This window comes from Drosophila kikkawai, chromosome 2R, assembly GCF_030179895.1.
Source record: "Drosophila kikkawai strain 14028-0561.14 chromosome 2R, DkikHiC1v2, whole genome shotgun sequence".
NCBI classification, from domain to species: domain Eukaryota; kingdom Metazoa; phylum Arthropoda; class Insecta; order Diptera; family Drosophilidae; genus Drosophila; species Drosophila kikkawai.
In genome coordinates this window covers 16,246,644-16,259,529 of record NC_091729.1, presented here as the reverse complement: position 1 = coordinate 16,259,529, position 12,886 = coordinate 16,246,644, and the positions used below count along the sequence as shown (strand labels likewise).

General features: G+C 37.8%; 1 protein-coding gene and 1 long non-coding RNA gene across 3 annotated transcripts in view; both read right to left on the bottom strand.

The window, feature by feature from the left end:
• LRP1 (LDL receptor protein 1) overlaps positions 1 to 9,183 on the bottom strand; it is a 56,333-nt gene extending 47,150 nt beyond the window's left edge. Inside the window, exon 1 of the mRNA XM_017166852.3 lies at positions 8,567 to 9,183. Coding sequence (XP_017022341.1) covers positions 8,567 to 8,723 — 157 coding nt within the window. The 5' untranslated portion in view covers positions 8,724 to 9,183. The remainder of the gene's footprint in view (positions 1 to 8,566) is intronic.
• Positions 9,184 to 11,581: 2,398 nt separating this feature from the next.
• Positions 11,582 to 12,442, bottom strand: LOC138927963 (uncharacterized). 2 transcript variants are annotated; one of them, XR_011444428.1, is made up of 3 exons: positions 12,078 to 12,442; positions 11,912 to 12,026; positions 11,582 to 11,853 (listed from the first exon to the last, which is right to left on the bottom strand). It is a non-coding gene; the product is annotated as an uncharacterized lncRNA (long non-coding RNA). The 2 variants fall into 2 exon arrangements; XR_011444427.1 differs by having other exon boundaries at positions 11,916 to 12,026.
• Positions 12,443 to 12,886: the final 444 nt, after the last annotated feature.

Below are 12,886 nucleotides of genomic sequence, written 5' to 3'. Positions count from 1 at the left end.
TCACGCCGTCTTTTTCTAATCTAGTTCAAGTTTTGGACTGCACAAAATACTTAATTTCCTAGTTATAAGTTAAGGAGACAGAAAATTAAAAACTTTTGCTAATCATTCAACCCGAAGCAATCTCTCCCCCCTCCTCTGATCCGGGGCTTCCCCCTCTATCCTGACAAAACGTGGCTCTGGCAACAGTCTCCGTCTCCGCCGAAAGTTTGCACATTAAAATTGGCGCTAAAACTAACAAACTTTGTCAGTAGTAAGCAAGGGGGGAAACAAAATTCTCGTTCTCAGTCTCTTCACACTCCCGCTTTTCTCCAACATCCACGCATAACGCGCTCGTGGAAAACTTCTCCGAATGAACTATGGGGAAAAGCCAGAGAAAGGATATATGCATAGCCGTGTGATATAGGGAGGATATGCGATGGCGTAGGAATTTGGCTGATTTATAGAGCGAAATATTTTAATTAGTTTAATTTTTGTTGCTCTTCAGAAGACCTATCTGCTGCCTCAATTTAGGCTCAATTTCCATGCCATTTTATGTCTGCCTAAATGGTTTTGGGGTTTAGAAGCCGTTTTCTTAATTAAATTGTTAGCAGCCACCCAAAAAACAACACATTTGCATGAAAATGTAATTAAAATGGTACTTATCTGTAGTTTGGAATATTAATGGGCTTGTTTCGAGTGAGTGTCATAATAATAAATATAAGTAAGTACTAATGTTACCTATGTTGTGAAGAATATATGAACTTGAAATACTTTGTCCAGTCTTTAAAAAGGAAACAACATAGGTTAATACCAAGGGATGGAAATATTTCGTAGAAGGAAAAACATAACAAAGGATACTCCTAAAATGTATAGCACAGGCTCTCATATTACACTTTAAAGATCTCATTCCCTCTACCCAAAGTCCTTTGCCTTTTAGCAATTAATCCATAACATTGTCATATTTCATGGCTCGCCTGATTCGGTTTCATTACGTTTCGTTCCACGGCGCGTGTCCCCTCAGATAAGGATTTTCTACCCAATCCCCCCAACAGCCTCCAATCATCAATGATTTTGCCTCAATTGATGGGACAAAGCCATAAATTAGAGAACCAAGTTGCGACGCATCAACGAGCATGTGAAACATTCTCCGAAGACAAACCGCGGGGGAACCTTATCATCATCGATGGCCATTGCAACATGCAGATACATTTCTATGGATGCCGACGTTGCACTGTGATTAACCGAGGTGAGGGGGATGGATTATGTGGATGGGGCTAGATAGGAAGCAGTTACTCCAAATGGCCAGGGCGGGGACAACACAAAAGGATGCGGCATAGGGGTCCAAGGGAGGTGGAAACAATTTTGCAAAGCGTCGAGCGCTCTGCTTATAATAACAGACTGGCAAACAAAGGAAGAGGAACAAATTACAGCACAGAAACCCGGCAAAAAGCAGCAAAAAAAATAGCAACAACAAAACACCCCGTCGAGTACGCAAAAGGTAGACAAATATGCAAAAAGCCAAAAAAAAAAAAAAAAAAAGAAGAAAAAGTAAGAAAAACCTAGGGGAAGCTGCTCTTAAAGAGGTATGACTAATGCACTGGCTACCCTATAATAAAGGGATAAAGACTATATAAACGTTATGAATTTAAGATATTTACTTTATAATACATATATTATGCCTTTCATAATAAATCCCTATTAAATTTCTCTTTACTTTCATTAAAACCTAACTGAATCCCCGCACTCTATCAATAAACTCCATCTAAAGCTCAGTTCTTTAACAATCCCTAGTTTATTTTTAACCAAAAATTTCTCTCTTTTACAAAAAACAAAAGTCCATCCGACTGTTATTAATACAACTAATTGAGAAACCACCACAACGCGCTGCGGAGTCCGGTCCGACATGCATCGGCTGTAAATGGAAAAAGCTGGCAAACAACAGCTTGCAATTACACGCAACCCTTTGCCATACCATTCAGTGTAGCTTTCCCTGCAGCCCCTACAATACCCCCCCTTTCAACACCCCCAACACCGCCAGCCACACCACCATCACTGCACACACACACACACACACACAGGACAAAGTGCACTTCAAACAAAACGTCGCCCACATGGAAGCGTGCGATTTGCCGCAATTGCGTATCATTAATTTGCGTTTGCCAGCCGCCTCCTCCACTCTGCCCTGCTCCCTAAGTACCCCTGTCCTCTGTCCGTAATACCGCCTGTCGTCATTCGGTTAAATTACTTTGTAAAATGTTTCATGGATGCAATGGAAAGAGCAGGAACCAAAACAGGGACTAAAACAGGGACCCGTGTCAGGCAGAAATGGTGCAAAAATGCTGATATAATTTCTGGAATTTTCAGGATAATTTGACAACAAAACTTCATGTCTATATGAACAAATTCCAATACTAATAAATTCATTAATTTTAAAAGCTTTTTAGTAATATTTTAAGCCCATAATCTACTTGGATTTTAGGTCAAATAACCACAAATTTAATTAGAGGTTTACGAAGTTTCTTGAATTCCGAATAATTGAAATGCCACGTATTCGAATTACCAAGTCTACAAACGAAATTTCCATTAAAACTTAAATATAACAGCTTAAATATAATTGATTTTAATGGAAAACTGCAAGCTATAGTATAAAAATTTCAATTTTTCCCTAGAAAAACCTAACAAATCACAAAATCAACTGCCGCATGAACCAAGTAAAAGAGAGTCATCAGAGTCGATGGGGTGAAGGATTGGTTTGGCTTTGCGGTTTTGTTGTTACACGAGTATAACATTTACTACTTACGTTGCACCCAAACACACACATATCCCCCCAGCCCCCCCTTCTGCTGGGTGTAAGCGAATCCAAAGCTTTGTGTTGTTTTAATGCATTTTCAATATTCTAACGATGCCACAGAAAACTGGCCATCAGCAGCAGCAAAAGTGTAGTGGACCATATAAAAAGAGATTATTGTTTGTTGATGTTCTTGTGCCTTTAGAAAAAAATAATTTTTACACACTTACATAAGTGGATAATATGATAAAGGTATGGCTGGCATAATTGCTACACTTTGAAGGATCTGCAAAAATAAGCCAACAAGAACTCTCAAAATTTTTTAAATGGAAACCTCGTTTTTTACAGCTGTTTTTTTCGCTTCAATTGGGTAAATGAGTAAAAAATAGTTGACCTCAAGCTCTGGCCACTTTTGCTATTTTCCCTCTGTCGGCGTCACTGGGGCAATTATAAAATATATATTTTCATTATGGCAAATAATTATGCCGAAAGTATGCAAGGGAGAGGGTTTCGGGGAATTACGAGGTCCACTCGAGATGCCCGTCGAGCTTGTAAGCTTTTCGTACAATTATTTCATACCCATTGCTAATTAAAACTAAATTGAGTGCACTCACAGTATACACACAACCACACACCACACACCCGAGAGCAAGTAATATTTTCCCCGCTGTAAAAATGAGTGTGCAGAATGTCAAACATACGGAATATAAATTATGCAAATTTTGCAGCTACCTTGTAGGGGGAGTAGTGGGACTTAAAAACGCGTGAGTAAGCGTTAGTTTAATTGAAATCGTGACATTGTTAAGCGGGAACACTGAGAAAGTCATTAATATATTTATTAATGGGGAATGTTTTAGAGTTTTTAAGGAAATTATATTTTAAAGCCGCAATAAACGAGATGATACAAAGATCTTTCCTACAATTTTCTAAATTTTATTTATTATACTTTGCTCTAATCTGCTTTACTTTAATAAAACAATATAGTAAACGATTTTTTAAAATTTTAATTGTATTTGAATATTTTGTGTCCTCTTAAGCCCATATTTCCGCTTAGTGTACACAGCCTTCTGCTTCTCATCTGACTGACTATGCAAACGCCGACTCATCTCGTGAGCACAATGAATTTTTAATTGCCATCTAATTATTTGCAATTCTTCAATTGACGTTCTTCAGCGCTTGTGAATGAAATGAAAATAAAAATTAAATGACACTGGGATGGACAACAAAATGGGAAGAATTCAGCGGATGAATTGAATCACAAATGACAGCAAGTCTGTGGGTTCAGCTTTCAGTTCCTGGCTAAAGACAAGTCATCCGACGACGACGACTACTGCTGATGATGACGATGACGGAACATATGCGTTGGCCAACTGTCCTGCTCATGACCATATTGGGCATATTGTCTAGACCCCCCCTGGCGATGTTGGAAGTCTTTGTTCGACGAACCGAACAAACCAAACCAAACTGAACTGAACTGATCTGAACCGGTCCCAGTTCTAAGTATCACACAGGAAAAAAATGATATAATAAGAAATATATAATGTATAGAGATGCTTAAACAAAAATAAATATAACCCTAAAAATAGCAAATGCAAAAATTATTAACAAAATGTCTAATAATAACGAGAATATTATAGTATACACATTATTTCAAAGACTGAATTCTAGCTCAGCGAAAAAAAAAACTTAAATCTAAACAACCAAATTTGTGACCTTATGGTAAGTTGACCCGGAACAAATATGACCTAATCCCATTTCTTTCCGTGCAAGTCTCCCATCTTGGTGGTGGTGGTGGTGGTGCGTCAGTCGGAGCCAGACGGGCCATAAATGTGTCTTGCAACCAGCAGAAAATACAATAAAGATAGCCCCAGCAGCTCTCGCTTGCATTGAGGCACCCAACAATAAATTCTACAATAAATCAATAGAGAGAAAAAACTGTCTTGCATAAAAAATTTACAAAAGAGGAAATGGAACTCTTGTGCAGATTCTCGTGTGCAAAAAGAAGACCCTGAATGGATTTTCCACATAATTGTTCTGCAACAAATTACTGGCTTAACCGAGTTTCCAGACTCAATTATGCAGGGCGGGAAAAAAATAAAGTAAATATAAAAACGGATGAACAAGAAGCTGGGGGAATCCTGCAGACTTGATGTTGTAGCCTTTAAGCCAAACCACCGCCAGATTTTCCCCACATTTTCCCCGTCTCTCTCTCTCTCTCTTTCTTTCCCCTTTTCTCCCATCACAAGCCGGCCGGCTTGTCCAGTTTGTTTTGGGCCCCCGTTTGCTTTGCTTTTTGGCCAACTTGTGCCGGGTTGGCCCCGGCGAAGGCAAATTGTTTCTTTCTGGCTTCACCCCCCCGTCCCTCCCTCACCAGTTTTCGTTATTTCTTTTTCTTTGGCTCTTTAGGCTCCAAGGCAGGTGTGCGTTTGTAAACTCACCTTACAAACTTGTTTGCTGCCATTGTTGTTGGCGTTACTTAATCGTCTGCGGACAGGTTATCGTTTGCTCTTGAACTTGAGGCGGCGGCAAACAAACAAACTGTGAATGTGGAACTTGAACTGGCCCGGACCGGCAGAGAATAAATAAATAAATACAAAAATGCAAAAAAATTGGTCTAACGTGACTTCGATCTTTTTTTTGCGACCGTTCTGGCATACAGGCACGGCGGTGATGGATGGTGTTCCCTCCCATCTTCCATGGCCCAGCTAAAGTTGTACTGATGGGAATTATTGACTAGAATTCCCAGACAGCTGCTTTCCATCATCCACGATTTTGATTTAAGTGGATTAAATCAGCCTACTAAACCTTGAAGTCAGTAAACAGTAATGAAATTTAATTCCATTTAAAAATATTTTAAGATTATACTTCAAGATTCATATTTACTTTTTATTGCTACAAAAATAACATCATTTCGGTATATACAACCTGCGATTAATACTCACCTTTAGCCTGTACTAATCATTAATAGCTTTTCCGACACATTTGCAAATAAAAATACTGACTTGATAAGAGAAATTTGCCTTTTAATCTACATAATATTTATTTTTCAAATAAATAGAGCTATAAATGTTTTAAAAATTGACCTAAGATAACCCCCATGAAATTAAAACCATCAGAATTTAAAGGAACGCAAGGATTACGTATTATTTATAATATAAATATTTAAAAAAAATTAATACATTATTTATTTGACTATTTTCAATACTTGTAACCACCTTTTCTTACAGTATACAAGTTGAATAGCCTTTCCATGAATTACTCTTCAGCTAAGTAACCTTTGCATAAACGTCGGAATGCCAAAAGTCATGAATATATCGCAAGTGCCAATCGCGTTCAGCTTTCAGCGCATCTTGTGCTAACCATTCATGAACACAAATGAGGCGCTAGCCACTCCCACTCTTCTCCCTTCCGGTTTGGTCTCCTCTTTACCCCCTTTTCCCCTTATACTACCCACCCCGTTCGTTTAACGCGGCCAGCAATTATTAAAACAGAGCCATTGGCGACATGATAAACGATTTCCGCTATATTTCCGCCAGCCCAGGATGGCCATGGCAGGCAGGAAGGCGGCAGGAGCTGGGTAAACAGAGGGTTCACTATGGGGTTTGCATACAAACACCCACCCACCCTGTTAGCACTACCCCAATTCCCCTGCTGTGCTGCTGTGCCTGCTCTCGGATTCCCGTTGATGACCTGCGGGCGGAACGCTTACTGCGACACACTCCAGTCGGCTACACAAATTTGTTCAGTTCACGGGGCACAAATTGTCGTTGCGTTGCAAAACTGTTCTCTGAACTGCACCAGATACAGACACGCACACTAAAAAAATTACAGCTGAGATCTACTTGATGCAACTTAAAAATAGGGGAAAAACCATAATTCTTTAATCCATTTTGTCAGATGAAAGAAAATTGGTAATTTGTAGGTGGACCTTGGAGGTAATAATTATAAATCTTTTGGGAGGAGTGTGCATTAAAATTATAACGTTTATAATATCTAAAATAGATTCTGGAATACTAATAGTTTTATGTATGTAAAGTATGCTTCTGTATTAAAAGATCTCATTATAAAGCCTCCACTCTTTTTATTAACAATATGCTAATTCCATTAATTATGCAATTTATTTACTATACTATATGGCAAGTGAACGACCTTGGAAATGCGATACAAATTGAAAAGTATATTGTTATTGAATACCTATAAGTGAAAGCAAAAATAAGCTGGAGATTCCGCGTAGGAAGACAAAGAAAGATTAACATGCGTCACAGAAATTGACCTTTTAGAACAATCTAAATTTGAATATATTTTTGTTAATACCCAAATACTTGAATTTAAACTGAATTTAAATGAATTGCTCACTTCTAGATGCCAGAAATTCAAGTGTCTCTGTTTCTTTTTTATCAAAACTATCATTCACTTGAATGAACAATGGAGTGCTTTTCTTTTTCATGATGGAAAGCTAGGCTCTCAAGTGAATAAACTTAATAAATGAATAATTCCCGCCGCTGTCTAACATTGTCGCTTGTTGTTGTTATGGCGATTGTCAGACAGACAATTTGTTTGATTGATTTCGGTGCCTTCTGTGCATTTGCCTCGTTTAAATTGTGACAAAGTTCTCTGGCATCGCAGCGTCGCCTCAAATTGAGGAAATGCTTACTTTAATTTTATTTACTTTTACGCGAGCGCCCCCTTCTCGCGTTCCCAGTATCTGTATCTGTGTATCTGTATCTTAACGAGATGGAGGGGATGCGGTGGCCTTTGTGCGGAGACTTTTGGACCCCTCGGGTCATGGATCATGTGCATGCATAATATGCGCCCCGTCAAGAAGTCCATTGTACGAACATAATTTATTTAAATTTTTTGTTGTTGCTGTGTGCAAAATATTTCAAGGCATTTTGTTGCAATAAGTGTTTTATATGTACATATTGCTTGATTTATATACGGAGACAATCGGATTTTATGTATCTATCTGTTTTTATAAGAACTATACGTTAGATTAAAAAAAAAAACTTTAATTATTTAAAGACTCTAATGTTTCATCAAATTTAATTTAAGTTCTGGATACTTAAATATTTCAAATTTGTTTTTTTTTAAGATAAAGATATATTCTTTCAAAACAAAAAAATTTCATAAGGGTCATGACGCTTTTTACTAAGATTTAATGTGAAAACCAGACAAAATTGTTTAAAGAATCTCAAAGAAGATTAAATAAGTAATTTCTTAACTTTTATACATGATATTCACTGAAAATCATCTCCGTAACTGAGAGATAGAATAATTTCCTAACATGTTTACGTTTTTTATGGACCAACCGCAGCAGTTACTGCCTTCTTGCCACGCTGCACAAATATTTTTATTTCATTTCTGTTGCGTGAAAATTCCACGGGAATCCGCAAAATAAAACACTACATAAAAAAAAGAAGCGACATAAATGTTTTTGCACATACACTTGTTTTTATTTTTGTTTTCCATTTGTTTTGCGGCATTTTTGTGAGCAAGGAAACCCAAAGAATTTGCATAACAAAGTGAACGACACACAGACACACAAAAACAACAAAAACAAAACGTAAAAAAAAAGACAAGAGGAACAGACAGAGACAGAACGGCGGGGGACAGAGAGCAGTTGTTATTTTTGGCACTGCGGAGAGAGCGACAGAGAGGGGGATATCAGGTTAATGCACCGCAGATTAACAACAATTAAGATGCGAAAGAGAGAGGCAGACACCGCGAGAGAGGCAAGCAGAGCGATTCACTGAGAGAGCAAAAACGATGCTGAGGGCCAGAAAGAGATGGCGCACGTACCTTTATCCGGCAAGGGAGGTAAAGTGGAGGACTCCTGTTGCTGCAACTGCAACTGCGGCTCCTGCCACTGCTCTTTGCTGCTGCTGCTGCTGCTGCATCTTTCCACGGCGACGACGAACAACAGCAACAACACCCACGAATTCGCTGTCGCCGGCATTTTGCCGCTGGCCGCTCTCTTCACACACTCCTGCTGCCGCTGTTGTTGTTGTTGTTTTGCCTTCCGTTTTGTTTTCCTTTTACACGAAAACACAACACTCACACACACACGCGGACGCACGGACACAGGGAGGCAAGGAAATCACAAAACAATTTGGTAATTTTTATCTTCTTGTTTTATTCAGATTTCCACCGAAACACGCATTTTTATTTTTGTTTACTTCTTCGAAACGCTTTGCGCGCTAAGAATATATATGTATTTGTTGTTACTGGGCACCACGCACTGTTCTATTAATTAAATCCGCATCGTGCAGCCGTTGGCCCGGTTCCGTAGTTAAAACGCCAGCGCGTCACCGATACACAGAAATATTAACTCATAATACTTTGCCGGCAATTTGCGATATTTTGTTTATTTTTCACGCAGCAGAGCGGCACACAACCGCTCGTTTCAAAAATTTTACCGTTTTGTTTTTGTTTTCCAGCAGTGTGGCCAGATGAAAATTTGTCCAACATCCTAAAAAATCCCAAACAGAAACGTCTCCGATTTGCTACTAAAATTTGAACTGAACTGAAAGCCGAAATACCCTGAGCGCTGAAACGAATACCCTACGAACACGAATACTGCTCTCACCACCACCCAACTCACCACCACCCAACTCACCATTCATGTTAAAATCTTACACGCTAACAGAATAACAGTGTCAAATTTGTTAGTTAACATTTTTTTGGGGTCGAATTCTCGTTTTGGGGTCGAATTCTCATGTAGAATGTAAAATTGACGAGAGAGAACTGTTTGTTAACATAGAAATTCTCTCGATCACAGAATTTTGCTCGTTAACAGAGTTTTGCTTATTGAATTCTCAAATTGAGCGGGCGTTTAACAGAATTTTCTGTTAAAATGAGCGCCGTGTTTTCCAGCAGTGTGGCCAGATAAAAATTTGCCCAACATCCTAAAAAATCCCAAATAATTGTAGGCGATTTAAGTGTGACCGTCCGCCGTTGAGGCTTAAATCTGCAGTTACTGCAACATACTAAACTGCGACGACTAGTAAAATATTTTATATTTTATTGTTAAATGTTTTAATGGATGTTTAAATTCTTTGCAATTTTTACTCTTCCTGGCTAACTGAATATAAATTATTTTATAACAATTTCGACAATTCAAATTTGGTAAGGTTTGACGAAAATATACATATTTCACCAAAGGGAAGTAAACCTTTTTACTTCTTTTTTTTTAAATGCAGAAATAAATTTTGTTTTGTTTTTAAGGCGATATGCCCTAAATATTAGAAAAACTTTACCAAAACTATAGCTCTTGTTTAGCTTTAAGTAAATATAAGTTAGTTTTAGGGTAAATACCATGTAATAGCACATATCTAAAAGCACGAATTTATTAGCACAAATTTAATAGCACATACCTAATAACAATTTATCAAGGAAGGAACTAGATAAAGCCAATCAAGTAGAAATTGTTCAGCAGATTTGGATCACTTGAATGAAATACACCAATGTCAAGAATCAGATCAAGAAATTGACTAAGGTAGTGAAATATGTGCATTTCTTTTGTATATGAAAATTATAAAATATGATTTACAGGTAAACGATCGAGAGTTAACGACAAACAAGAAGTCAACGGAAATCAAAATGAATCTGCATATAATGTAAAATGTAATACTAGATGCAAAAAATCAGATTAAAGAAAAATTTTTTTATATTATATTCCAAAGAGATATTTTTTCCATTTTTTTAAAGTGTAGTGGCAGGTCCACTGCTTCGCGCGGACACGAACCTTGGTGTTGAAACAAAATCTGTTTATAGTTCGTACACCAACCATTCTGTTAAGTTAAGTCTGCCTGCTATGACACTCGTTTTTAATTTTTATTTTTTAGCGGATATACAAATTCGTTTTTGTGTTAAATTTATCAGCTAATTTTTTGTAGTAAAATTAAATTTTCAATGTAAATAAAAAAAAAACGTGCGATTTTTAAACGATTTTTTTATTCATCTTAGAACTAAACAATAAGGCTTTGCTGTCTTTGATTTTTAGCAAAATATGTGTAATATCTAGTTATACTCTAAAAATGAAATAAATATAGTGAAATCCATTTGAAAAATTAAATTTCCGAGTAGTGGCTAAAATTTCTAAACAGTAACCCAAATTTAAAGGCTTAAAAAATATTTCCCTTATATTTTTGTTTCCACTTTCAAACGACTCCCCAGTTGCAGCGAAAACTATTTGAAATAGTTTCTATCTTTTTGGCCAACCAATTTGCACCTGCAGCTGTTGATTAAATTCCGGCTTTTGCCCATCAAAAATGCATGTGGCTTGGAGAGAGAGACGAAGAACTCACTCGCTCAAGGCGAGAAATCATAAAGTTGGCCACGTGCCGCCGAGTAGCGGCTTCTGCCTAAACATTTTCGGCCAGGTTGGAACCCTTCCCCCACTCTAGACCAGCAGCCCCTTCTCTTCACACGGAATCCACCCATCGTAGTTCGGGTTTGGGATTGGGCATAAATTATGCGCGACTCGAGCGGCCCTGCGTTCGCCTGTCAAATTTGGCACCTGGCCGCGGTCGAAGGTCTTACACCATTTGTACCATTTACCACTTACCATTTACCATTTGTATGTAGTGTTTAGCCACCTTTGTGCACTGACAGAAAAGGGTGTTTTATAAAAAAGAACAATTAGTATTTTAGAAACTAAAATTATATAATTAGAGCCACACTTTGTTGAAAAAATATTGTTTTGGGCTAAAAAAAAATTAAAATACTATATTATAATTTATTATTATTATCTTCTACATCCACGTACTCTTAAAATATTCAAAAAAGAACTTAATTTTGAGCTGAGCTTTTCTCTTGCAACCCAAAATTTCTTGCAGTGCATCCTAATCTCGCAATGAAAGTGTTTAGAGCTGCTACCAAAGGGGAGCTGCCTGGCTGCTCTATATCGGCATGTCTTAGCCATGTAAACATGTAAACCGTTTGGGTTGTGGCATAGCGGTCGCCGTCGTTGGGTTCGCCGTGTAATTGAAATTGCGCGGCGTACGCGGCATTAAGTCATAAAAGCAACAACTACGGTGCCACAACTACAACTACTACGGCAGCTAACCAGCAAAAACAGAGGAGAACTGATGAAAAATAAGCAAAATAAAACAAGTTTGTCACACTCTGAGGCCAGGCACGTACTCGCCAAGAGGTCAAAACGCACTCTGGACATGATAAACCGGCGGGCAAATTGTGAAACTCGTCCGTTTCTGTCCACCATCATCATCTTGGAGTTGGAGCTGGAGCCCCAGTGGCACTGTGCGGGTCATAAAAGCAGCGTACTTAGAACAAGTTAACAAACATATACATTCCTGTTCGGGCAACAAAAATTTAATTAAGGTCTCTGTATCTGCGAGTACCTCAATTTCTGGGTAAACGTTCTTATTTTTCTGGCTTTACACAGGCGCTACAACAGCATCTGATTGTGTAATACAAGCGAAGGAACGGTGGTCAGTCGATCTATATAAAGAACGTTGACTTTGTTCCATTTTTCTCGGCAATTTTCATAAGAGAGGTGAAAGACACGTTGGAGCTCTCGTTAAAATATTATGTCATCTTTGGGGACTGTGTGGGAGAGTCGTTAAAAATGATTTAATTCGTTTTCAGTCGAAGGATTTGTTTGAAATCAGGGTTGCAGTTAAAATACAATTAGAAGTTCCTAAAAGTAAGGCTATTTGGGAGCTCTGATTTGAAGATAAGAGGCACAAAGTCTGTTATAACATATGTTTTAAACGAAAATCCTCTGTAGATTGATGTGAAAAGTTGTATAGTTTAGTATTTAGATATTATAAAAACATTGTGAAAGTTTAAAATTAGTTGGGAGTTACCACGCTAACGTGTATAGAGTCCTTTATATCATGGATTCTTATAGGATAACACTCTATAAAAGGGTCTACAACCAGCTGAAGGTGTTTAGTTTGTTTTATCATCAAGAAATTAGATCTGTTTCATTATAAGGTTGAATTTTTGCTTAAAAAAAGCTTAGTCAAACCTTTTCCTCTCTATCAAGGATATCTAAGGATCACCTGAAATGATTTCCAAGGCAAACTGAAATTAACTTGTAAACATTTTTCCTCAACTTGCACATCTTGTGTTATGTAATCTCCTTGTGACTTC